Raw genomic sequence first — 27,992 nt, forward strand, 5'->3', positions numbered from 1 at the left:
ACCCAATTAAAATGAATTAGGCGGCTAATAGCAGCATAATTTGGTCGTAAAATTGGAGGAGGACAAGAGTTATCCGCATTACTCTGATGCTGCTATTATCCGCATAATAGCGGCATCGGGATAAGATTTTGAGTTTATGAACGCATTTCCAAATAATGCGGATAATTGCCATGGTGCGGTCACAAGGTCACCCTTTTCCAACACAACCGCATCGGAGGGGGCGTGTCCAGTTGTCATGGCGATTATCCGCCTTTTTTCAGGACGGGCGCTCGTAAAAATAATGCGGCTTATTTTCGGAGTTTATGAACGCAATTTTTATTGAATTATCCGCATTACTCTTAGGCGGCTAATTGGAGGATAGGTTTATGAAAAGGGTATTAGATATGTACTATGATGTAATAATTCCAATCTGGTAAAATGCTGGTATGCCCACATAAGTGAAATAGGTGAGGGCTTTCCTAGACCACAGGTACTTAATTTACTTCTTTTTAATTTTTTTCTGATATCTCAGGTATGATCTTCATAAATTTATAAAAGTAGTATTCTTCATACAAGTACTACACGTAGATCACTCATTCATGCTGTATCCCCCCTTCCCCTAATTCTCAAAAGGAGAATGTTGTACCACTTGCACTTTTGATACCTAAATGTTTATATTTACAAAAAAAAGGGATTACCCTGATAGATAAACAATAATGTTTTTATATATATATCATTTCCTACATGTGTGTCTACTTCTATTTATTGCATGTGTATGTACATGTAGTTCAGTAGTAAAAGAGGAAGAGGGATTAACTATTCACCCTGTATTTGCCATCTGAAGATGACGCTTTTTATAGTGCATTGGATCATTAAACAGCCTCAGGGATGTATGAAATACTGTACATCCAGTGGACCAGAATCACTCAAGCATGGTATAATTTGTCAAAGCATAGTATCTCCCTGTGTTTGCGTTATAAGTGGTAGTATATTGTACACTCCATTATTACATGAAGTGCATGCATGCAGAGTTGCATGTAAGTGAGTAGGCTACTGTCTATTGTAATGATAGACAATAGACTACTATTTACATTTTCTACTTGTTGTAAAGCAGGATGAGCAAGGAGGTGCTGCTGAAAGAGAGAGGCAGAAGGTGGGAAGTTAAAGCCCTCGGTGCAATAAACATGAAGGAAAAAAAAGAAGAGGGGGGAATATGAAAAAAATTGAATAGAGAGGGCTGGGTGTTGAAAATGGCAGACAACACCTTTAGTTCAACACCACCCCCTATCAAATTACCCAGGCATCACCTCAGAGGTTGAAATAAATAATGAAACAGTATTCATTTGTAGGCCAAAAGCTGGGGGGGGGGGGGCATATAACATGATATTTTTTTTCAAGATTGGGCACATCAAGTATGTAACGTTATTAAGGGTGTCAAAAAAAAATGAAAAAAGGGTATTTTTTGCTAGAAAAGCTACATACGAGGTTATGGTCAAATTTGCGAGGGTAAAACAGAATGAAATGCCTTAAAGGATGTACTTTTTGCCCCAACATTACATGTTTATAATCCGATTTGGGAGGTGGGGTGGTACAAAAGCCAATGTACAGAAGGTAAAGCCGAAGTCCGTGATCAGGTACATGTACATGTGACGTAACAATTTAAATATCGCTGGTCATGTACTTGTTCAGGAAATACTTATCAAGGGTACCAGTTTTGAATACTTGTCAAGGGTAGGGTTTCAAAGGGCCAAAATTTGTTAAGGGATGCATATTCAGAATATGGATAATACTCGTTTAGGGTGCTTTTTGAAACTCATGGTCGCACTTGGTATCCACTTGTCAAGTGAAGTACCACCCCCCCCCCTTCGGAGCCAAAAGGATACTTCTAAAAGTTTATTCTACATGTAAAGTATAAACCCAAATGGATTATATTGCATAAAATGCATAAAATTGGATGATACATAAAATACAATAAAATTTGCAATGTACAGGAATGGAGTTCCATGGTGCAGGGATATATGGAGCTACATGTAAGATGTGTAATAAAATGATAATCCTCAGTTGCTCATAATTGTGTTGGAAATTTGCATGCAGTTTGTCTTGTGCTCATATATTCATTTTTTTTTACACAAACTTCTGTACGTAGGACATACATAAATCTTTTCTCTTCAATCACGGACCCATGCTTCAAGTGAACTGTTCATGAAGATGCACGTAAAACATTGAAAATACTGATCACTGATCATGATTAATGAAATGTTGGATTGTGATACAGTAAAAGCATGGTTCTATTCATTGTATGCTTTGCTGAAAGAACTCTGTTGGGTGAGCATGTGTGGGGGTGTTTAATTATTGATAGATTAATCATCGAGAGTGCATATATGTACACAGACGCCCTTTACAAGGCTTGTGTATGCTTGATATTCGTCAATAATCATACTCATACATGCACTCATTCATTGAGCATTCAGTTTTAGTTTATTGTTCTTTTTCCAATTTATTTCTTGTTTGTCTTCATCACATTTGAAACATTTTCAATGGTGATTTTGAGGTTTATTTTTAATAGCTTGCCATATTATAGGTATGTGCATATACAGTGTACATTTAGCTGTAGCATTTAAGCTAGTCCATCAATTAAGCTATTTACCTACATGTTGCACATTGATCATTAAGTAAATATGTATTGCATGCTACTACATGTATAGGCCTACTGTTAATTATATTTTCTCTGTTTGTTTTGAAGATAACTGTTAAATGTAGACATACATGTAGAATTGTTATGGTTGAAATGGAAAGGACAGCTTTAAACTTTATGAAGATTGTATTTTTCCTAAAGTAATTAGAAAGCTAGTCTACCGATTCCAGTTCTAACAGCTTTTTTAGGAATCATTTTCCACTGGTACCTGTTTACCTCACCTGGGTTGATTTCAGCACAATGTGGGTAAATTTCTTGCTGATCAAAGGAAAACATGTCATGGCTGGGAATCCCTCAAATTGACCGACTAGAGTCTTAACCACTACACCCCAACTTACAGTGTATTGGTCACAAATAAAATGATCAGTGTAATGCTTTAACTTTTAAGTCTCCTCTTTATGATTATGTGATTACTTTCTCACTCATGAGTGAGTAGAAACAATCTGAAGAAAGAATATTTTTTGAAATAATTTGGCTTACAGTATCTGGACGTCAAAAAGAAAATAGCATGTCTCAAAAGTTTGATACCTTAATCAAAGAAAATGATGAAGGAATCACCAAAGTTGTGTTACTTCAAAAATAGCTTTAATAAATGAAGACCTTTTACAAGCTAGCTAATTTATAGCGATCAGCCATGCATAGTTGTCTGTTAAACATGAGTATAGCTTTGATAGGAAATCCATGAAAATGCATTTGTCTTGCACAAAGCTGAATTTGAACTTAATATAATAATGAAATTTATCTTTTAATCAGCAACCTAGTCCAACAGGATTTTAATATAGTTACATACATTGTAAAATGATGATATATGTAAATCATATTTTCTTATATATTTTTCAATCTTTCTGCAGCCCCTTTACCGTTGTACTCTCTGCAAATTCTCCTGAGTATTTCAATGGGGACATCAAAATGACCTTTTACGTAAGGATTCCTGAGGCCGACAGGGCTTCTGACGCCGCCATGGAGTATGTCGTTCCTAAAGCCACAGTTGCAAGTAAGAGCTCTACTATCTGCAGTATTGAGATGGTTTTGTTTTCGTAAATTTTGAAGACCGCTATCATAAAAAAATTACATTTCTGGCCTAAATTTTGACTTCACTATGTTACATATTTAACGCAAAACTATAATTTACAGTATAGCAAATGTGATTGTGCAGACTCTATATATGATATTTGAAATAGCATAAATATATATTTTTTCATATTTATATTTGGTTTTAAATATTTAATTACCCCTACCCAACAATGTCACGATACTGTAGGCCCATATCCATTCAACATACATGTTTACACTGTATGAGCTGTATTTTTTTTTTCTTCAAATGAAGTATAAAGTTAAAATCTATTTGATGTTAGTTTAATGTAGACAGAAATATTTAACTGAACTATCAAATTTTCTCTTCTCGAAAAATCAATATCTTGTCTCTTTGTAGCCATTGTGGAGGAGAATGCAGCAGACATCAACAATGCCACTGGCCAGGCACTTGTGTTCATCGGTGACAAGCGCATCATTGCGCTGGACACCGGCCTTGACAAAATCATGATCCCGATCGTCTGCGTGCTCTTTGTCCTTGTTGTGCTCCTGGCCGTCTGCCTGACCTGCATGCAGTGAGTTTTATGATCTCTATACTCATGGTCAAAGTAGTGAACTCGTGAAACACGAATCCACATTTGCCGCTCTCCACCCGGGGGACAAATTTGGAAAGAATTTCTTGAATGCTGCAAGGATTGGTGGCAGTGATATGTGCAAAGATGGGAGTTTGCTGAATGCTTGTTTTTGTGTATTTTATAGTAAAAGTCTGAATCTGAATTTTGTATTGAACAAAATCTTTTTATATCACGAAAAAATGGAACATAGAATTTCACCACTTATACTAGAATCAAACTTTCACTTGAAATTTCTGCAAAAATCTCAGAGTTTATACGTTTGAGCTAAAACGACTTCAGCATTCTTCTTTGCTTTCATGGTTCAGATATACTGTGTATTGAATGAGAGTGTTTTTTTGACATACATCTGTAGGAGATGATTGTAGACACTAATAATTGCCTACATGTACTTTATGTAAAATCCAAACAAAGTGTCGCTTTTCACTCACAAATGCAAAGTTTGACCTGCATGTACATGTATGACATGTTGAACTCCATGTCAAAATCTACAAAACGAGATCCTGACGCATTTTCAGTGTTGAATGATAAGAAAATTACTTTGAATCTCAAATAATGTTGTACTGTTTATTGTAATTCCCATCGAAGCACTACCTGTCCTTCTGTGTGAATTGTTCTACAGTGGCAGACTGTGTGTGAGATCAGTTAAATGTCACTACCCTTGTTTTCAGGTCGCGTGGGGAGAAGAAGATCCAAGAGCAGAGACAAAAGCAGTTTGGATCCAAGGGAGATGAAGGGATCACTCTCACAGCCGTCAAGAGCGGTGGATATAACAGCGAAGATAACAATGGTGAGTATGAATAAAACGGGTAGCTTCCCATTGACTGATGGCTGACCTCTTTGCCTCATGGCAGGAATTGATCTCTTGTTTTCCAAACTATTAAATTACACTGTTGATTGAACATTCTTCCCTCAGTGAGCACATAGAAGGGCCCACCTCTCAGAGTTTGAGGACTTCCCGTGATTAAGCCAACACAACTTGGAATGGGTTGGAGAAGAAATGAGACCTTGCTATGGTTAGTCCGGAAAACTGCCTCTCCACTTCGCTATTTTTTTTTTTTTTTTGTGGGAGGGGGGGAGATTGCTCACATTTTGTGAATTTTGTCTCGCCTCATAAACCAGAGTCAATGTAATCAATTGTAAAAATGTTTCTGTTTCTGTTCATGGTAGCTCCCTAGGAACCCAGCAGGACAGCTCTTTTTGCTGGCAAACATCAAGCTGGTATATAACCAATAGCATAGGAAACGTTTTCCGTCTAAGTTAATCGGGCAGTGGTTTACCTTATTAGATGACAGATATTACTCTTGGGTACATGTATTTTCATCAAAGTGGAGACAATGGCAGAGCTGTGATTTAAACTCAAACCTTGCAATTATGAGTCCAATGCTCTAGTCTTAAACCACTATCAACCAATCAATTAATATGTATCAGGGCTTGGTGCTATCCTTATCAAACCAATTTTGTGCATTTGCAGGGTTGCAATGTTCATTTTTCAGGCCTATACTAAAGTGCCGGGTTAATGGACGTTTGTCCTCGCAAAATGCCAAGCATAATTTTTTTTCCATGCATGAGTGATCAGGCATTGTACATATATTTCCTGTACATGACATGTGTAAACTCTTCTAACGCAAGAATCTTGGTGCAAGGTTATTAATTGCATGGCAGTTCCGGCAAGCAAGTTATGGCTTATCTGGTGTATTTTGAGTTAAAACATTATCTTATACCTCAGACACATTTGCTCAACGGTGGCCGTGCAGCGAGTTGATAACAGCCGTTTTATCCATTTTATTTAAACCATGTATATGTAGCTATTACATGTCAATATGTCATAACGGCTGATTTTGACTCGGCTCACGGCCGCCTGAGAGCATATGTTACGATTTAAATTTGAATTTCAAATTTCCATCTTATAAAACACCCTTTAATCATTAATATTTCAGTCTATTAATGTCTTTTGTAATTGAAGGACCGAAGATCTGCCGTGTGATATCATTTCAGTCACCATGCTCTTTATCTTGTGTCATTGTAGAAATTAGTATTGTGTGCTTTTTTAATCCACTATTTCTCTCTTTTGCATTAATAACTTCCAGCGAAACAAGGTAATTTGATTCTGAACTTTTCAAGAATTGTAAACAATATTATGATGTGCTATTCATTGCACTTTGCATACTATACCAATGGGACATTTCTGCCAAACTGTAATACTAGCTATGTTATATGGGCTTTTACATGTAGCTGGTATCATTCAACATTCAATTGATACAATTACTAGTTTGTTCAAATATCATGTTGAATTGTACACACTGTACCTCATCTATGTACCTCTACACTGTATGTAATCTTTTTTTTTCATCCATGTTGTACTGTCCTCTGTTGATGGTTCAGGGAGATCTTTTCCTTCTCCTTATTATTCTTCACATTTTTTGGGGGGTCCTTTTTCTGAACTCTTTCTCCTCTTTCTTACCCCCCCCCCCCCCCACTCACTCCACCCATCAGGCCATTTCTCCTCTTCCTTTCTGTATTTTTCTTTAGTTCTCTTTCTGTTTCTCATCCTCTTTTTCTTTATCTCCATTTTTTCTTTTTCTTTCTCCTTATCCTTCTCTTGCTCTTTCTCTTCCTTTTTCTTGTTCTATTTCTCCCTCCCTTTCTCCTCTTCTATCTCCATGCCCTGTTCTGTTATTTTCTTCTCTTGTATTTGTTTTGTTTTATCGTTTCTTTTGCAAATCGATTCTCTATGTTTTTCCTCTGTTTTGTATCATATCCCTATTTCTTTTCTGTCTAAAAATTCTCAAAAATCAACCTCTATCTCTATCTTTTCTTATCTCATTGAAAATTTTCCTAATGCATTTTTACACTCCAGCCCTGCTCTCTCTTTTTTTCACATAACCTGCTTTTTTTTTAAAGACAATTTCACAGGGTAAGAATCTTTGTTTGTTTTTAGGGGCTATTTCAGTCACATTGGGGGTGATTGCCGAATTTCTGGGGCTGAGCGTGATCGGTTCATCACGGACGGACATTTGATAGATTTTGAAAGTTTTGAAGGCTTGTAACAAATTAGGAATAAGATGAACAAGGTTCCTTTGTGTTTTGTAGTGAAGGGTAGGACAAAGTATGCTGAATGATGAAAAAAGTTTGTTGCCATGGTTACCTACAAACATAGGTATCCACTAAATGTGCCATATCACGGACGGACATGATAGAAATGTGGTTTTTAGAATTTTTGTACATTTTTATTGTTTCTATCTAAACAGCTTAACATGGACCAATAATTGTTAATGCAACTAACACTCGGGTATGTTAGCTTCTATGTTCAGCATATTGAATTCTTAACCAATATCAAACTTCTGAGAGAATTGCAAATATTTTCCATCACGGACGGACATCTCAGACGGACATCACGGACGGACACAATAAAAATACATTGGAAGTACCCTGTAAGAAGTTCTTAATACTTTCTTGGGGGAACAAATGCTATTGTATTGATGATTTGTACATATCTTAATATTATTAAACATTATTAGTTGCACAATCAAGTTGCTACAACTTCAATCAAGTTGCTGCAACTTGATTTAAGATGTATAGTGACGGGTTTTCTATGCTAGACGCATAGTATAATCTAGACATATGATTGCTCTAAACACAGTTCTTGTCAAATTAAGGATATTGTCTTTTTAAATTGTAGAATACTAGGTTCCAAATCAACAGCTTTGATCAATGATCATGTTGATACAAGTATTTTTATGATCATGATGATTTTTAGGCTTTAATATTCCAAGAGCAAAGAGGGTTTTTTTAAGGTAAAAAATCTAAATCGAAAAGATCAACAGGTAGCTGATCCTTATGCTTGTTTGTTGGATCAACACTTGTAGGGGGCTCTCTTTAAATCCATCTTTTGCACATATCAAAGTGGAGACACCCCATAATATCAACAGCCCTCATATATTTAGGCCCTGACCGAATCCAAAATTGAAATTGATATACCAATCCAAAGCTTTTAATGACTTTTAAACACTGCAGTGCAAGCTTTATATTATGCATTTTCACAGTTTATCAGATATTAAGCCATTTGCTTAAAATTAGCTCCATAATGGACTTCAAAAAAAAGGTATTCATGTAATTTTCACAAGCCTCAAGACTGTGATGTCATGTTCTGTTAGAAGCATTGTGAATCCATAGGTTTGTACATAGAAAAATTGATTTTTCTGCTAATATCAGATTATGCATTGCATTCTACTTTCTTCTTCTCCATCATTTCTGCAAGCTTGAATTGATGAAAACTACAGATTTGAACTTGTTCTTGCCATATTTTATTTCCTGCTTTTTTGGCGTATACATGTAGATGTACATGTAGCTTTCCAACCCTATCTGCATTCCAATAATGTTCCAACAATTTTTCCTGACAGAAATATAGCCCCAATAACGGCCAAACAAAGATATCACCAAAAAATGTGCAAGTTGTAGGTAGTTACTCCATTTGAGTTCTGAATTATTCTCAGAGCCAACTTCTCACTGCAATTAGAAGCTAAAATTAAATTCATAATCTGCCAAGCAAAGTTTCTCATTTGCATATATAAATCTTTCCACAAGTATTTCACTCGTCCGTCTGTGATGAAATTAATGTCCGTCCGTGATCATTTTTTATTGACTTATTGTATGCATAAAAATGTATGGATTTTAGCTATGTTCAAATAAAATGATATACAGTGTCCAGTGAAATACTTCTACACAATTTTATTTCTGTTTCTATTCTGATAAAGAATAAAAAGCTGAATCCATAGACATTATCCTCATAAAAATGATCCCGGACGGACATTAATTTCATCACGGACGGACAGAAATGTTAACATCTACAAGGAAAGTTTACTTGATATTTTTTCCTATTAATTTATGTTTGATGATAGATTAATGTTCAGAGTGCAAGACCATAAAAAAAAAATTGGAGTAACTTTGAAAACAATAAAACTAGAGTGCATTGAATTTGAGTGAATTAACTTTGTCCGTCCGTGATGAAATTAATGTCCGTCCGTGATCATTTTTGATTGAGTTTATGATATGGACAAAATGTATGGATTACAGCTATGTTCAAATAAAATGATGTACAGTGTTTAGAGAGATACCTCTACACCTTTTTATTTTTTATTTCTATTCTGATAAAGAATAAAAAAACTTTTCATCTTTTTTTCCATCACGGACGGAAATTTCAAAATGGAAATGTTAACACCTACCAAAAAAAATTACTTCCCAATATTTTTTTTCTACTATGTTATGTCTGATAATAGAGTAATGTTCAGAGTGCAAGAACATCCAAACCAAATTAGAGTAACTTTAAAAATAATAAAACTAGAGTGAATTTAATTTGAGTAGAAATGTCCGTCCGTGATGAGAGGTAGCAGCACCCCCATGAATAAAATGGACTATTCCGGTACTTTCGGAATCATCAATCTTCATGAAACTAAGTTTTTTTAAACCTGAGATATCAAAGATTATTTTAAAAGCAAATTTGATAGAAGTACCTAAAAAAAAAATTTTCACCTCAATGCGAACCCTTAACCGATCGTGCTCGGCTTTATCTTTCATTTCAAGGGCTAGTTTTATTGTTCAATGAGTAATTATGTTGTAAAGGCATAGCCTTTATTCTGCTCTGTGTACATGTGGAATACTAGAATATTGATTTTCTAAATGTTCTTAAATATTGTTTGTGGTAGATATTAGGGCAATCTTAGAAAAGATGGTTACCCAAAAACACTCCTTTTTGTAAATTTAAGGTTTGATATTGACTGTCATAAGGGTAAAATTACCTTGTGCCTTGAGGCTCATGTATTCCCTACACTGTTGGAGTACTGTACAGTGTACCGGTGTGTTAAAAAAAAAGGAAGAAATTAACTTCAAGCCCAGCAAACACTATGCAACACAATTTTTGTAATAAATCGCATTCTGCATTAAATGTGAAAGTTCAAAGAAGTAAAATGATTACATTTGAAGTTCGGCATAATGTTAGGAAGAATGAAATCATAATTTTGCTTTGCGCAAGCCCTGTGGTTGGAGTACAATCCAAATCGGCTTCAAGACACAGCCGATGATGTCATCATTACTGTTTGGAATTGAATTTGTTCTTATTCCTACAGGGAGACTCAATCTAGACTGAATATCGATTTCACTGGTCCTACCATTGTTCTGAACTCTTGATCGCCAAAATTTTATTGGTTGGAATGTCCATATATCAATGTTATTTACAATTTCTTTGAAATTCTGATCTCAAGAAATCGCATAGTTTGTGCCGTTCTTTAGAGATAATTGATGGTAGTACTTACAGATTGACATTGTTCATAATCTCAACATTTCCTGTATCTTTGTACATACAGAAGATGTACAAGTCAGTGATAATGTTGCTAAACTGGAAGAAGAAAAAGGTAACCTAAGCAATCGCTTGGTTTTAAACTGTACAGCTACATGTGTATGCCTTGATCTGATCTATTTATACACAGCTTTACATTTTCCATTAAAGGGCATGTATTTTTCAATGTTTGTGTGTTGTTCTGGATTTGTTTGAAAAGTGCCAAAAAGAATTGTTATATCTCATGCATATAACCATCTATGCCAAAGCGAAACTACTGACTATTTTCTGCTGCATTGGTGTGTGTTACGAACTGAATTTACTGCATATGCAAAAAATATTCTATTGATATTGTTTTGCTAGTACATTCAATTCTTGTTGGATGCAATGTAAGCATTCCAGCAAGGCAAAAACCCAATTTATTTTAAACCTGTAATGAAGTATTCTATCTTTGTGCTGATGGGCTCCAGAAATAATGCCTCATGTATTAATGGTTAAGAATCTTCTCTTTTGCCCATCTGGAATTAATAACTGGGCCAACAGTTTGATATCAATGTATCATGATCATACCATACCCATCAACATTTGTGAAATGTTTGCTTTTTGCCGAATGTGGACTCAAAATGATAATTATAGCTCAATTTATAAACTGCTTATTGCCTGAGGATACAAAGCGCTGCTTTAGCCGTGCTGCCATATCTCTGCATATAGGCACTGCAGCATACAAGGAATTTCATCCTACCGGCCCGGGTACCCATTCACCTCACCTGGGTTGAGTGCAGCACAATGTGGGTAAATTTCTTGCTAATGGGAGACACGCCATGGCTGGGAAGTGAACCCATGCCCCTCAGATTGAAAGACAATGCATCTTGGACTTAAAAATGGATTAAAGGGGTGGGGGTGTTTTGATAATATTCTTAATCACTTGTCCTTAATATTTAAAATGTTTAACATGTTCTTATTATCAGAAAGTTATCTAATATTTTTAAAGTCATGTTGCCAAGCATAAATTAAAAGGTATTATGTTTAAGAGTTTAGTGTATTTCCAGATGCTAACTTAAGTATGACAGTGATATTAGTGATCTTCTAACTGAAACCCTTTTAGTGACTTTTAGTGACTACATGCATAATTTGGATCGTTATCTGTCGTAATAGAGATTAATAGTAAAATAGGACTGCGTGATGATGAGTACATGAGAGTGGGGAAAGCGTTGGGGTTAAATACATGTATGTTGGATGTGAGGTACATGTACCATAATTCAAGTGTTGTAAGTGGGTTGAAGGGCCTGTGTGGTAATGATTTCAATCATTTCTCCGTAAATTTCATACTCATTCACATTCACCAAAAAGCTTTATCAGAAACCTGGCATCTTCATTAAAACTAGTTTGCCTGTTCATGGAAAAAATTAAATTATCCTGAGTATATAAAAGAACATTCAAGAATGCCTCAACCTTTAATACACCTGTATATTTAATCAGAAATGTGCATTCCGGAAGCATTTGTGCATGTTGCTGAAGTTTCATAATTTGAATAATGCAAATGTATGTGTATTTACGCTTGTGGGAGAATATACAGTTACTTTTTAATACTTTTTTTTTTTATTTACCGCAGGCAATGTTTTTTTTTTTTGGTGGGTACATTAGACAACCTACTGCATAAATCTGCAAGACTGGATAAGCTTTAACATTGCATGGAATGGGGATTTTCCAGGCTCTTTTTTATCTTACAAGTCTCTTTTTTTACAATTTCAGGGGGATAGTCACCCAATTCCCCGTTTTACCGTATGATATTGAAGCCCTCAATTTGTGCACAGGTCTAGATATATAGATGGTATATGATCATTTTATGATGCACATGAATAGGCTTATTGCCACCATATTGCTCTTCAAAGTTCATTTAAAAGGCAGAATAACAAGAACATTGTGGAAATCATGAATGCTTTGCAAGATGGGATCCCCACTGCACTGAAAATTTCAGTTAGGCATTTCTTTCCAGTGAACTGCAACTAGTGAGAATATATATGACACTACATGTACATGTAGTTTGTTTTTTGCAGTATTTGTTATTCTTCCAAGTTTAGCTGTCCCTGGGGCACTTCTTAGTTCGTAAAACTTACAAATGTATCAATGACAAAATAATGATACAATGTATACTGTACTGACATCATGGTGTTTGATCGGCTAATACCCCTTTCATATTGCTCTTTACATTTTTCACTGGCGAACTTCGCCGGTGAACTTCTCCGCCTCGCATTCCTCATTTCACTGGCGAAGAAAAAAATGTACCCTTTCGCACTGACATTTCTTCCCCGGCGAAAGTCAACGGGCGATTGCAGAACAAAACGAAAGAAAATTGTAAACATTACTTCTTACCTTTTACAAAAAGGTATCAAAAAATTAATTACAACATATTTTGGAAGTATTTCGAGAAAAACAAAAAATATCACCTTGTTTTTATATTTTAGCGCATTTTATACATGTAAAAAGTGCTTTTAAATAAATATTGTTAGTAAAAAAAATTATTTTCGAAGGTATATACTTGGCCATAGCATTCAGCTGAGCTTGCAACTTATCGTGCGCGGAATCTCGGTACAGGGGTCTTTGGGAGAGAAAAAAAATGACCTCTGACGTCATTAAAGAGGAGAAGTTCTCCGGTTTGCTTTCATACTGGCTGTTTCACCGGTGAAGTTCTCCACCTCTAGAGGTGGAGAAGTTCGCCAGCGAACTTCACCGGTGAAGTTCTCCTGTGTACCTTTCATACTGGACACTTTCCCCTTCGCTGGCGAACTTCGCCGGTGAAGTTCGCCGGTGAAAAGCCCAATATGAAAGGGGTCTAAGAGTCAATTTATGTATTTCAGCATTAGTTATTGAAAAAAAGTTTTATGAAGAAGTCAAATGTAGCTCTTTTCACTAAAGGTAGGAAGCTATTGTTTGAACTTTCCCTGAAAAAGTGATCAATTACCCAAGTTTCACTGTTTCAAATGCTTTGCGAATTCAATCATGTTTGCAACAGATGGTGAGGGTGTTTTTTTTTTTTTACATCATTGCTTGTTTACAAGAAGCAAATCCGACTATATTTGTTTGTATCATTTAGAAAAAAAAATCATGAAATCATTTTCCCATTTTGTCTGGTTTCATTGAAAATTTCACCAGTATTGCTAATATATATTTTTTCATTATTGAGGGTGTACATGTATTTCAGTTTAAGCTATGCCATTTCATTTTGAAATTTAATGAGTACTTTTAATGTTTAATTTAATGTTACTAGTGTCTAAAGGAGATGGAAGCCATTGGAACAAGTTAGCTTGTGTGGACAAGTTATTAACATTTGAATGTTTTGATCACTATTTATGTTAGAGTCATCCGCAATATGACCACGATGTGTGATGCCACATTTTTATAATTTCCTATTCTACGTTTATCTATGTAATTTGAATTCTCTCTTTTTACAGAGTCGGGTATTTTTTTTCGTTGGAGGACATAATACAGGTTTCATCAAACATATTTAATGGATAAATACTTTGTATCAAATGAGAATTCATGAGCAAAAATAGCTGTTTTGGGGTACATGCATATTTTCAGTGTACAAAGGGGAGAGTTCATGTGTGACATCAGAAATATGGGTCGCATTGCCAATGGGAGGATGTGTATTGCATTACTGACCTTGACATTCTAATGCTCATGATAACCTTGATTAATTCTTATTGTTTGTTCAAGGGTTTCAATTTCATTGAGTTAGCTCTAAGCTCTAAATTTAAAAGTTACCAATGACCGCTTAAAGTTTGATAGATTGAATGGTAAACTTTGATTGACGACTCAGGGGACAGGTTGGAAAAAGAACTCCTGTATCAATCCTATTACACTGGAACATATCTGTATCATTATGTAGAGGTATCCACTCTACTCTCCGTCGTTCTCAGTCCAAAGTCCTAAATTTATCTGTCTTTGACCTTGAAATATTCTAATATCCCTCCCTCTCCCCATTTTCTTAATTCTTATCATTCATTCCTGAAATGGTTGTACTAATTGTTTTCTTTCTTTTTTCACTTTCACCTCACTTCTTTACTTGTAACAAATCGGCAGAGGTGAAGGCATAAAATAGGCAATACTTCGACACCGTTCTCACATACAAAGGTATAGAGGTTCGTCGCACCTTGTGTTTTTTTTTTTTTCCTAGAAATAATTCCAGTTTTTCCTCTTGCCTGATGCCATGACTTCTTGCTTGTTTCTGTTTCATTTGTCTTTATGATTTCCTTGCTTGTTGTATTCCTGGTTTTAAGAAAGAAATTCATACATTAAAGAAAATGCATTTGCTTTACTAACATTTATTTCATTCTTTGGTTTAAATTACATGTACATGTATGTGTTAAAACAAGCTTTAGCATGCTATGATTTATTTGGGCTTGTGCATTGATTAGTATGTGGGGAGTAGGCTATTATAATTCATGAGCATCTTTATTTTTTTTCACGCTACAATTGTATGCTATTTAATCTTTGTGTGTGGGAGGGGGGTTCAACCCACTATCAATTTCAAGAGTGGATACAAATTGTAAGTGAACACTAGAAATGTCTCTTGAAAAGTCAGATAAACACAAAAGATACTGAAATGCGATGTATATGTAAAGTATTTAACAGGACTCCCAGAGGAAAAATTGATTTCTAAGATTGATCATACACGATACTCAATGCAATCGATTGTAGAAATCAGTCTTACGATCAAACACTAAGGTTTAGAAGAAGTAATTACTCCCCATTATGGACAAGATGATTCAAATTTGTTTTGCAGCTTGCTTTATAGGACAAACGCTTCGTGTCTTCTCTATTCTTAAATTATTGTTTGATGTTATGAAATGTAACATTGAAGAGATACACTGAAAACCTGATTTTTGTGTGTGATTGTGTACCCCTTTTCTGTTTATATAAATACTGTACTGTATGTTGAACCTGGTTGGGATGAATGAAATTACTGTAGCATGTACAGAGATAAACATTTAAGAGGGTTCATCATGGATGCCTTGACATAATTCTTTCCTGCAACAATTACTCTTAAGATAGTATAGCATTGCATGCATTGGTTTTCATTGTTGGTTTCCTTAAAAGTAGTTTTATAATACATATCTATTAAGGCTGTTCTCATTACGCTTTCTAAAACTAGTTTACTGGAAGCCGATTCAGGAAACCAGTTTGGAAGATCGCTTTGCTAGCATACCCACTTGATCACACGAAGGTGGTTTTCAAAATCACTTCACGTAAAGCACTCTTGTTGCTATGGAAACGCTCTCAGTGGGGTGACACGTTTCGCGCGAAATTCGAAACCGCAGCATGGGCATTCTACACCTGTCGTGTGGAGTAGCGCGCTCAAAATGTGCGAAGATCGCTTCCCGAAGAACAGTTGTGTCCTCACGCTAAAACCAGTTTAATGAGGCAAAGCGATCTTGAAAACTACATCGCGAGGTGGTTTTCCAAACTGGTTTAGAAGATCGACCGTTCTCACTACACGTTAAACTATTTTCCACTAAACTAGTGTCCAGTAATCTAGTATTAGGAGCATAGTGAGAACAGCCTCTATGTTATTGTCTAAAAACTCTGTTGGCTTTAAAAAGGGAAGCAATTGGTGGCCGATATATTAAAGCTATATTATGCATAAGAAATGCGGGAATTTTGTTTTTATATAAATGGTCGAAGAACATTGGCGATTGGAGTATAGATATTCAGCAGTGTACATGTATACATGGTTTCCCTATACTGACTCTGCATCTCTGCCCACCATACATTAGGTGGTTGCTTGAGGTTTATTTTTGTGGAAATTAATCAAGATATCATGGAATGAGTGTTCCATGTATGAGATTGAGGATCTGTTAATCTGCATTTGTTTGTTGAATGTACATATTTTCCACTTATTTTCTCAAATTATGTATTTAGATGCATGCTGATGTTTCTGGGTGTTTTTTAGGTGTTATTTTTTATACTTTTTGTAAGATTTTATCTTCATTGCATGTATTAATTCATACATTTCCCTCTTGAAATTAGGTTCTTTTATTCTATCCAAGAAGGTCAATAATTTTGCTGACATGGGTTACAGATCTTGGAATTTTTTTTCTATATGTATATTTTAAAGGAAAACCAGACCTTTTCTTACTAACGAATTGCTATTTATTATCAAAAGAGTAGAATATTTTGCAGTTTAAAAGAAAGAATAATTAGTGATCTAGAGAGAATTAGAATAACAGTACACCTATTTTAGAGAGGAGCATTTTTGTGAAGGTGAATCATTTGAAAGCTCAATTATTATTCTTGTTCCTATTTCAAAATTTTATTCTTTAAAGTTCTACACCATTGCTAAAGCAATGCTCTTGGGGATATCTTGTGAAAAGGTGGCATTTCTACACAACAAATTATGATTTGGCAATGAATAAATTCAATTGACAGTTTCACGGAAAATTGTCCAACAACTTCATAATAAATATTTTTTCATGACAAATCTCCATGGTCTGAAATACTCTAACTCGACCATGAATTCTGACAGCACTTGGCTTGTGGTGTACACATAGCCCCTCTCTCACCTATTAAGTTTCTGCAGTGCTTTTTCACTGTATTATTTTCAGTAATATGGTGTCATATTTTCATTATTTTAACAACTGTACATGCTTCATCCAGTGGCGGACCGTGACCCGAAGGAGACAAATGATTGGAGGGGCACTGTATTCTTTGTGAACAATGCTGTGCCCCTCCGATGCTTTGTCTCCTCCGGGTCATGGTCCGCCACTGGCTTCATCCTCATATTTTTGTAACTTGTAAGCCTTTTTATTTGTCAGCATAGAACATTTAAACCCAAATTCATCTTTCAAAGGAGTAAGACTTTGTTTCCAACATGATTAGGAAAAAAATATCACCTGCTTGAACAATTACATTATTGTATTGAAAGATTGTTTAATATATCTTATTTGTTTATTTTCAATTTGTTTTTATTTTTCATCACTTGCTCTACTCTCCCTTTTGGTGTATATCTGGGAAAGCTTTGATTTCCATTAGAATGAAAGAAAGAGTCATGAAAAGTTTTTGAAAGTAAATTTCATTTATAATTTGGTATTTCTTATTACCAGTATTGCCTGTAATTCTTTATTATCTTGAATTTAATTTCCAAATTGTAGTATTTATAATTTTATGAGTATAACATTTTGGTCCATATTTGGTGAAACTGCAGATTCATTTTTACCATTCCATCAGTTGTAATGTTATTTTCTCATTGTTATTTTTGTTCCTTTTTTGTTGTTAGATATATATATATATCCATTTTTTTTGCTTATGGTTATATATATATAGAACAGTTTCATGTGTGAGATTTTGTTTCTATGTTCCTTGTCAGGTGAAGATGTTACAGGTGTCAATGTTGCGTTGACATCTTAAAATAGGATTTTATGACCAGGTCAGTTGATCCTCATGCAAGTCAAAAGTTTTATATTCTACATGTATAACATCTATTTGGGATAATACACAAATTTACTTACATGTCGACAGTGCATATCTTTGAAGAAAAAATGTATACCCAGCTTCATGCAGATGTGTAAATTCTGAAGATGAAAACTTGAGGAAGGTATAATAAAAAAATAAATAAAAGATGCTGACATTTACATTTGCATAATCAATTGAAACTGCTCCATGCAGTATGCGCTATGTTACAATTGTCCAATATTATTACCAGACAAGAAAATAAATGCGTCTTGAGTTACATTTTCTTTTCAAACAAAAAGTAGGACATGATTGGAAAGTTATTTTCTCATTATGTTATTTTTTTTTTATTTTGTTTGATATATCCATTTCTTTGCTTATGGTTTTATCTCAATAGATTGAGAGATATCTTTATGCATAAAGTTGTTTTAAATGATTAAATCTAAGGTTGTTATGTGATGTAAAGTTTATTTACAAATTCTTAAGATGAATTAAATCACTTTAGTAGGCCAAGGAGATGGTAGCATAAAGCGATAAACACTTAAAGATGTACATGAAGAAATAAGTGGGATATAACTACAGGATAGATGTACATTACATTCCTATGTGAAGTAACATAACAGGATGAAAGTACTTAACAAGCATCCTAGGTATTCTTCAATTGAGAATTAGTATTGCAAATTACAGGTATTGGCATTCCATCATAGCAGATTACACATGAAATATACAACAGAATATTTCTCGTGTATTACATCCATAGCTGAAGCTTGGTAAAGGGTATTTTTTACTAGATTTTAAGAGGAACATGTTACTCTATCATCCTTGAAATGAAGATGAATAAATACTCCTATAGATTTCATTTTGAATACCCCTGGAAGTGAAGCTATCTATAGAGATATGTATTTGTTTCCACCCAAAAATAAATAGATGTATGTTACATCTAGGTCGGATGGGAGTCAATATTGAAAATCAAAGTGTGTGTGCAATTGTTTGATTATATTCAAAAGAAAATGTCATTTCAGTTCAAGTTATAGTTGAATAAAAATCTGCCACAGTTGGGTATATTTTCTTCTCCGAAATGCATTGATCGACATGCAATATATCATTAGTACAGTATAGTTGGGTACATTTGATATAAGGGCTGGTCACCAATAGTGTAATGATGATGGTAAAATTGGTTGATTCTTATTTTTTCCTTGAGGTTCTTAAATTTATAAAGTCATGAAAACAGGTTAAATAAATGATATCAGAAAAATAATTTTCATCATTATTTCTATTTCTAAGTGACCAGTTCTTACTTATATTCATAGTAATATGCATCATTTATGTGGGTGGTTTGGTGTAGTAATAAATGCATTCTAATTGGCACACATAAATTGCATGTAGATTATAGAGCATTCAGCATTCATCAAGCTTTGGCTGTAATTAAAAAGAAAATCACTGGAGAAAATATAAACTGATGTCACCTCCCTTTATCCAACAAATTGCTATAAAAACAATGCAATCTATTAAGAAACCCTGGCTAGCCCCCACAACCTGTATGGAAAATCATTTCTGTTGTACTGATCTTAAATTTTTGTTCTGTTCAATCTATCTATACCTCATTACAAATAATAAATGTTAATGAGTGCAATGGACAGATTACTTCATGAAGTGAAAGATCCATTCAACTTGGCTATGCGTCGTTGAATGGATCATTCATTTTATCTTTCACTGAATGAAGTATTCTGTCCATTGCCCGAATGAAAAGAACATCCATTATTTGTTTTATATGACACCTGAAAAAAAATCCTTGTCGTTTGAAATTTATTAATTTAAATGCAAACGCGCATTCAGTGCGAGGGCTGTCTGTTGATTGTCGCATTTACAACTTATGCACTGCAAACACAAGTGTTTTTACGTTGAGCGCTAGTGCACCAGTGGTCTCGGCAAGCGAGCAATGGACAAAATCTATGGATCCAAAATTTCATGGATTATGATGTCGTAAAATGGGCTGAATGATCGATATCAAACGACCTATCTACATGTAGATGTCATACATAACAGTAACAAAGCCCATGTCCCAACTTTCTATTTAATGTGTACATAATATAGTTTAATAGCCAATAACATTTCACTAGAATCTGTCCATTTTATATGACATGGGGACATCAATTATAAACCTCCTATGAAAAACCACTAACCTTTTTCGCAAGATGTTAACCCATTTACCACTGAATTTTTATGATTCCCAAATGCTGTGCACAGGGATCACCTGTTCAAATAGGTAATGGGTTAAAGTTTTGTTTCATGTACAATAATCACAACCATGGCTGAGTGATGGCGGAATCTTTTCCTTCAAAAGAGATATAGATATATTCTGAGGATTTTCATACATTGATATACTATGTTCCCCTTCCTACTATCCACGGATTGGTGCCCCACCTCCCCCCCCCCCCCCGTTCTTGACTTTGCACTGAAATTACAACATATGTTAGAACCCAATAGCATTAATTATAGCACATACATGAACAGTGCAGCAGTTCTTACATTATCAATTGAGAATATGAATATTAAATGACTCAAGTCTATATTTCAGTTCAAGTAAATTAAAGAAAAAGGAATAAAACAATTTTACAATTTTTGGTTAGTCCAATGAGGAATTCAATCAGATTTTTCAGGCATTTCAAGGTTGAATTTTTCAGGCATTTCAAGGTTGAATTTCAGGATATAAATTACACACAAGATTGGTAAATGTTTAAACAATAGTGTCTCATATTTGATTTATTGTACCTAAAACATGGACTTGGACAAAAGAAAAAAAAAAGATATGGACTTGGAACGTTACTATAATATATTCATATACACAGCTGTACAAGAAAAATTGAAAGCAAAATTTGCTCTACTCTTTTTTTAAGCAAAAATGCAAGCATTCAAAATGTAGTTTCTTTAATAATTGTATGGAATTCCGCTACCAATAAATGTAACTCAGCATTCACAATAGAACGAATAAAGGAGGGTTATTTTATCGTACTGTCTCTTACCTTTACATTTCTGGTGGGAATACCTTATTTGAATTGCAGGAATGATAAGATTATCTGATCTGGTAAATCTCTGCAGGCTCATTAGTAATACTAACCAAAATCTTTTGAAAGCTTATGGAGATGTCTGCAAATATGATTTAACATATGAAAATAATATACCTGTAATGCTACAATTTTTGTTATAAAAAACAAGACCATTGTCAATGTGTAAAAATGTATTTCATTTGCTGTACCAAGGAGCTAGAGTTCAAACAGCCTTCCATTTCTGTAGAATATTTCTATTTTTTCTCTGCGGTCAGGAAGAGACTTTTTGCCCACCAATCTGCAAACAAAATCTTGTATTCACATGCTCTATTTTGTTTCTCTTGGAATAGCCTTTCTTGGCTGGACCATATAAATCTTTGTTTGTTTGTTTGAGGGAATATGTCCTTCATGATTCAATTTTTTTTTCTAGTGAAATATCATTTTCACATCGGAGATATTGAAAATAAACCGTGCTACTTTTTGCAGAGTTCTGTGAATGCAACATGTCGAAATGCAGGGGAGGGGGGTGTTTCGCAAAGATTTCACTAAAATTTCAGTTGCGTGTTGTATGTTGCTCAGATCATGCGCATGGGATGTGCACTATGGTGAATGATCAGCCTATTAAGCGTTAAATTACATGTACATGTGCGCATTGGGGTTTAAGCATGTCACTCTCAAGCTCTTGGTGAAATGCCCCCAGGGGCCAGTTTCATAAAGAGTTGCAACTGTTGTAACTTTCCCATTATGGCAACTACCATGGTAACCTTGATTTTGATTGGCTGCTGGGCCCTGTTGCCATGGTAGTTGCCATAATAGCAAAGTTACAACAGTTGTAGCTCTTTATGAAATGGGCCCCAGATCTATAATTTCCATAAAATATCAAATTGGATAGGTCTTTGATTATCACTTTGGATATTGACCATTTTGCAATAGATGATTATTTAAGATACTGGAGATTCTCTTTTTCATTTAGAAGTCATGTATGATTATAAAGGGTAAATGAAGCAAAGCTTTACTTTTGTAAAATTGGCAGGATATAGAACTTTCCTTCTTTTTAATCTTCATCCTTTTTTCTACAGTCTTCTGCTTAAGTCCCTTCATTCTGCTTTGACCTCTTTTTAAATCATTTTCGCTCTACTTCTGGAATCAGCCTGTAATAACAGCTACATGTACTATTTCATATCGTATCATATCTTTGTTTACATGTGTGTATTAAAGCTGTATTGCTGGTTATCAGAGAACTAAAAATACTGTACAATTTCCATTTGAATTATATAACGTATTAAGTAAATTTCAAAAATATTAGACAGTTTTCTCTCACTCTTTATGACATTAAATAAGCCCAAGATCTCAGTGCTGAATTGTAAAATTTGTCTGAAATTAATTATGAATGCTAGATGGAATACAATGACAAAGTTGCTTTTGGCCATTCAAATGCCACCGTTTCAGTTGCTTTTAATGCTCGCTTTGAAATTGTCATCGAAATCTGGATTTTATGAAACGGCCCTTCATGAGTGAGTTTTTCTGCTCTCAATATTTTTAAATGCATTCAAATTGAAAAGTGCATGACATAATATTGTTTAAAAAACTCAAATAAAAAACAATTTGAATGTATTCTCCATTGTGTATTTAGCAACTTTCTTATACAATATCACTCATTACAAGTGCTTAACAATGCAAACTGCCCTACTACATCCTAATAACACTCGAAAACTGACTCCCAACCAACCAATGGTATGTCAATGATCTTATTAACAGGGTCCCGTAACACAAGGTTAGTGATTAATCATACACTTGATTTTTGCGATTGATTGTACACTATAGTCAATGCAATCAATTGTAAAAAATATGTTCTAAGATGATTGCAAGGCTTGTGTTATGGGCCCTATAATATCTTTTGTTGGTTTGATATCAGGGTTTCACTTGTTAGACTGCATTATTACTGTACATCTTAACATTCTAACATTTTTATCCATTTCATTTACTGTATGTCTCCATTTTTGTCACTTGTTTAACAGCATCATATTTTTGCTACCCATATATCCATGTATTACATGAATAACATGCAGTATTTAATTTCGTGCATATTTAACCTTTAACATGCATATTTAAACTTCAATTTGTTGTTTATATTAAGATTGACAATTGTCGATAATTCACAGGAAACTTAATTTGACTTTGTTTTGCTTTGTCATTTTTTAAGATATATGAAATGTAATGAGCTTTGCACAGGACAGCTTTTGGAGTTTTGCATTGTCAGTTGCAATAATAATGTTCTTAAAACCACTGAAGAACTCCATACACATAGAAGTGATGGTAGGCCTATTTGATGGAGACAAAATAAATTATCAAGCTTTTTTTTTTTCATTATCCATTCTTTTGAACCCCCCTCAGCCGACACCGCCACAACTGCAACAACCACCAAGAGATTCCGACGACAAAAGAAGCTCAAAGAAGGACGAGAAGCTCGAGCCCATACCCCAGTCCAGGTCCAACCAGAAGTCCAGTCCAGCGCCAACGGTACCACAACCCCCATTGAGGTCAAGCCTGCGAAACAGCTAGACAACTTCTCATCGAACAACTCCAATGACCTCTTCCAGCAAAGAGGGTCAAGACATGCTATCGAGTTGCCCCCGCTTGTGACATCAAGCACACCGAGGACAATGTCCCTCGATGGCAGCGATTCGGATGACAAGGATAGGAAAAAAGATAAGAGGAAGAAGAAGCATCATCGTAAGCTCAGTAAGCAAGCCCTGGTCGATGCTATCGACAAGGATGATGACCAGGGGGATGATAAATCACTTGCAACACTCTCTGAAAATAATCAAGGGTCGTAGGTCATTCAATTGCCCTCTACCCTCTTTTAATATTGGGGTCAGTATTATTAACTGTGCTTTGGAACTTTTAAACCGTCCAGGTTATAGCTGAAAGGGTGATTTAGAGAGAACTATAAAGGAGATATTGTGAATTTCTGGCTGTCATTGGCGAAATCTAGGCTCTCGTCAAAATGGAGACCCAGATTTAAAGATATTTTTTATAATGTAACATTGGCATCATTCTTAAAGATGAGCTTAGATCTTTGGATAATATGTTTTTATAGCCATGTTTGGTTTTAAAGAAGTTTCACAGCTATCAAAGGATGCTGATAGATGCCAAATAGCAGTCCCGATAACGCCATTTTGTAGTTGGGTTTCTCCTGCGTAAGGCTATCTCAAAAACACCTTTGCCGAAAGCTCGCCCTGTTTCCTGTGTTATTCCATCCTTGTAATGTGGACAACTTGATGGGCAATTTGTGACATCTCTCTAAAAATAGTTTTCACAACGGTATTGAGGACATATCTTCTGATGATTACAGGGCCCGTCACTAACTAAGTGATTGATCTCGAAACTGCTTTTGGATGATTGAATGCATAGATTATTCTGTATGATCAGGGCCCCATCTTACTAAGAGTTACGATTGATCCAGTCAATCACAACTATGGAAAGCCAGCAACGTCAACATCTGATATACATGATTATTTAGAATATTTTCTCGTTATGATGTATATTCATATATTCATATTTTTCTTGAAAATTCAGTGTGCTTCTATTTGTTTACGAAGGACATTGTTCTTATTATCTGAAGAAAAAGAATTTCCATATTGATTGGATCAATTTTAACTCTTTGTAAGACGAGGCCGCCCCATCCTCAATCGCCAAGCTTGATGTTACTGGGCACATCTGTGCCCAAAGATATTTCAAGTTGTCCTCAAGGGTGGTGTACGTTTGCTGTGATGATTTTGCGACAATGAGCTTACGATGATGAACCACAGCCACAGTGCGTCGAAGGCTGTATTTCATGTGGTAAGAAATGCCTGAAGACACAACAATCAATGTATTGTCTTTCAAAAAGCTGAATGATTTTCTGTTTAACATCAATGGGGTTTATAAGATTCCTATCTCAAGTTATAGTGAGAATTGGTTTGCTCGCCAGAACCCAGTCTCAATTTGCTGCAAAAATGGAGTCGATGATATGGTCCTGTTCGTAGACAATGTCACCATCATATGTACCAAAGATATGGCAAACTTGACTCCTGGCTTTTATACAAATTTGACCTTTTACGAGACACTGGGCTTATCATCCCATTGACGTTATGCATTTATACACTAGTCTAGAAGATGAAAAATTCAGGTTCATTTCTTCTCACATGCATTATTCTTATCTATATATCCGTCCAGAATTGTTTGTTGGGAAGTTGTCAATGACAAGACTAATTCCTATTTTTGTAAATTAAATGTTTTAAGGATTGCAAATTCAAGTTAAAAAAAATGCAAAAATTTCCAATATGGACCATAAAAAGATGCTTTAAATAGGTACTTTGCGCTATAAAAAGCAAGAAAACTGTCAACTTGTTTTATGTTGTTTAGTGATGTCTACAGGCACGGGTATGTTAAACTGTACTTTAAAAGAAAAAAATGAAAATAACTTCTCGTTCTCCTTTCTGTGAAAGGTCAAAGAAAACCTTAATGGGGAATCATGTACATACATGTAGGTGGATATAGTTATTAAAAATCTGAATTTTATATTATTTGTGTCTACTGCCCAATATTAAGATTAAAATGATCAGTGTTTTGAATTCGCATCATCCTGTTATGAAGTCCAGTGTCCAATTCAGTGGTAATCTATTCTTAATGTCTCATCTGGCAAAGTTCAAACCTTGTTGCTCTATTTCAGGTACATGTACTTGAGCCCTGTTTTGCCACAGAAGCCTGTATCACAAAGCGTAGGGATTGATTGTAGAGTTGATTTTTACAATTGATTGCATGTAATGATCAATTAAATCAATCTTAAAAATCAGCCTTATGATCAATAACATGTGCCTAAATGAAACCTTTGTGGGAGGGTTCCATGACATTTGCTCCAGCGACAATTGCTCCAATGGAAAATCTGCATGTTAAACCCAAACATAATCTAACCTTCAAAACTAAATAAACCAGAATCCTATCTTTACTTTATTCTGAAAAAAAACTCTTTCAATCCTAACACAAACCCTCTGCCCTCTGATATATAGACCGCTGGAGCAAATGTTGTGTTACCTGTGAAAGTGGTGATTTTGGGCCTGGAACCTTGAGCAATTCTTTACCACTTACTGTATTAAAACCTGAATCTAGCTGAAAGTGTCGTCTGGTCCATTGTTTCATAGCAGAAAAAAATATTCATGATTATGTTTAAACTCATCAATACCAAATATTGGGTGTGCTTACTTTAAAATTAAATTAAATTTAATTTTAAAATTAAAAGATTGCTAAACATGGTGGTGGTTGGTACGTGTAGAAACTGTTATCAAATTGGTGTTTGGAATAATTGAGATTTTTTTTTTAAATACATGTAATTAGAAACTCTTGAAGGAAAAATGAGCAGTTTGAATGATATTGACCTGTCCATAAGGATATTGTTAATAACAGTTGGAAACTTGCATGATATCATGAATATATGTGCCTGTGATTCCTCTTCACAGTAATATGAGACAGTGATATAGTATTAATATTCAAGTAATTATATAAATCAATAGTACTACACTTATGCCATCATGAATGTTCATATCTTCACTTGAAGCTCAAGCACTTATCAAATTATTCTGAAGTACTTCAATAACCTCTTTCCATGAAACTAATGAAAAGGTTATCATATCAAGTACTACTACAAGTGTGTCAGCTTTCAGGTTAAACCCTGATTTTGGATTCTGGAAAATCCACAATTTACAGTACATGTGGATATTCATGCACATGTACTGTACAGTTTAACTCTTTGTATAATATCTTTATATTTATATTTACCAGCAATAAATGGTTTGTTGAAAACATTATGTAATGATCACAATAGCATGCATGTTGAATCATTGTAGCATTTAATGAGTAAATGTTTGTGCATGTTAAACTAATGTACCATGAATATAACAGATACCCAAATTTAAATTGAGCATGATTTTACAATTACTTGCAGTATGTACGTGTTTAGGTAACTAGAAATAGAGTATGTCTTTCATTGTTTTAATATCTATTTAAAAAGATCACTTCTAGAAAAAATTAGTTTTTGATGTGACCTTAGATTGAGTATAAAGGTATTGGATCTGTTTGTTCTCTCGGAATACCATAAACATCTTACCAATATTGCTATTATTTGTTTGAAATTTGAAATATGAGAAGAAAACAAGAGTATCATGGAGGAAACATCTTAAATATAAAAAAAATGGGTATATATTTCGAAATGTAATATGGAAACATGGGTATAGGTTTGTGCTAATACATTGAAATAACATTTATCTATTTGAAAAAGTCTCTTAAAATGTCATTTATATATTCCCATCACATTCGTTTGTAGTATGGAATGTGCTGCATTAATTAGTTCATTTTGTTTTGTATTCTTACAAGGCTTATCAATATTTGCTAAAGTAATGGAAGTATCATAAATGCAGTATCACTACCTTAATAATAACCTGTATTCTGGACCAAAATGAATCTTAATGCAATAAGGAAAATTTTAAAAAGACAATTATTGTATTTTTGAAGTGTGATTCGGGATGCCTTTTCATTTTTAGCCCTATGGAGAAAAGTATATACATGTACTTATCACATTGTGCAATTAGACATTTGACCAATATTGTTTTTGCTGTGTATATTATAACAAGATATATGTATATCTTTATGATTTCATTTTTCAAAGAAAGTAATGGCAGATAGAAATTGTGCTCCGTATTCAATTTTTGTCCAGTGTATATCTATCATTTCATTTTTCAAAGAAACTGCAGTTACATGGAAATATTGTACTGTACAAGAAAGTCTCA

At 34.5% G+C, this 27,992-nt stretch overlaps 1 protein-coding gene across 7 annotated transcripts in view; it reads left to right on the forward strand.

Annotated features, from left to right (window-relative positions):
• Window positions 1-24,022, forward strand: part of LOC121418787 — a 30,693-nt gene extending 6,671 nt beyond the window's left edge. The window contains exons 5-12 of one of the 7 annotated variants that reach the window (XR_005970512.1): window positions 3,526-3,668; window positions 4,107-4,281; window positions 5,010-5,128; window positions 6,429-6,437; window positions 10,701-10,748; window positions 14,756-14,806; window positions 18,039-18,098; window positions 23,563-23,616. Coding sequence is in view for 5 of the 7 variants with exons in the window: in XM_041612905.1 (XP_041468839.1) it covers window positions 3,526-3,668; window positions 4,107-4,281; window positions 5,010-5,128; window positions 6,429-6,437; window positions 23,563-24,005 (889 nt within the window). In the remaining 2 variants the exon portion in view is untranslated. Of the gene's footprint in view, window positions 1-3,525; window positions 3,669-4,106; window positions 4,282-5,009; window positions 5,129-6,428; window positions 6,438-10,700; window positions 10,749-14,755; window positions 14,815-18,038; window positions 18,099-23,562 lie in introns of all 7 variants that reach the window. The other 6 variants (XR_005970514.1, XM_041612940.1, XM_041612927.1 and 3 more) reach the window with 6 other exon arrangements.
• Window positions 24,023-27,992: the final 3,970 nt, after the last annotated feature.

Source organism: Lytechinus variegatus, chromosome 1 (genome assembly GCF_018143015.1).
Source record: "Lytechinus variegatus isolate NC3 chromosome 1, Lvar_3.0, whole genome shotgun sequence".
In the NCBI taxonomy this organism is placed as follows: Eukaryota; Metazoa; Echinodermata; class Echinoidea; order Temnopleuroida; family Toxopneustidae; genus Lytechinus; species Lytechinus variegatus.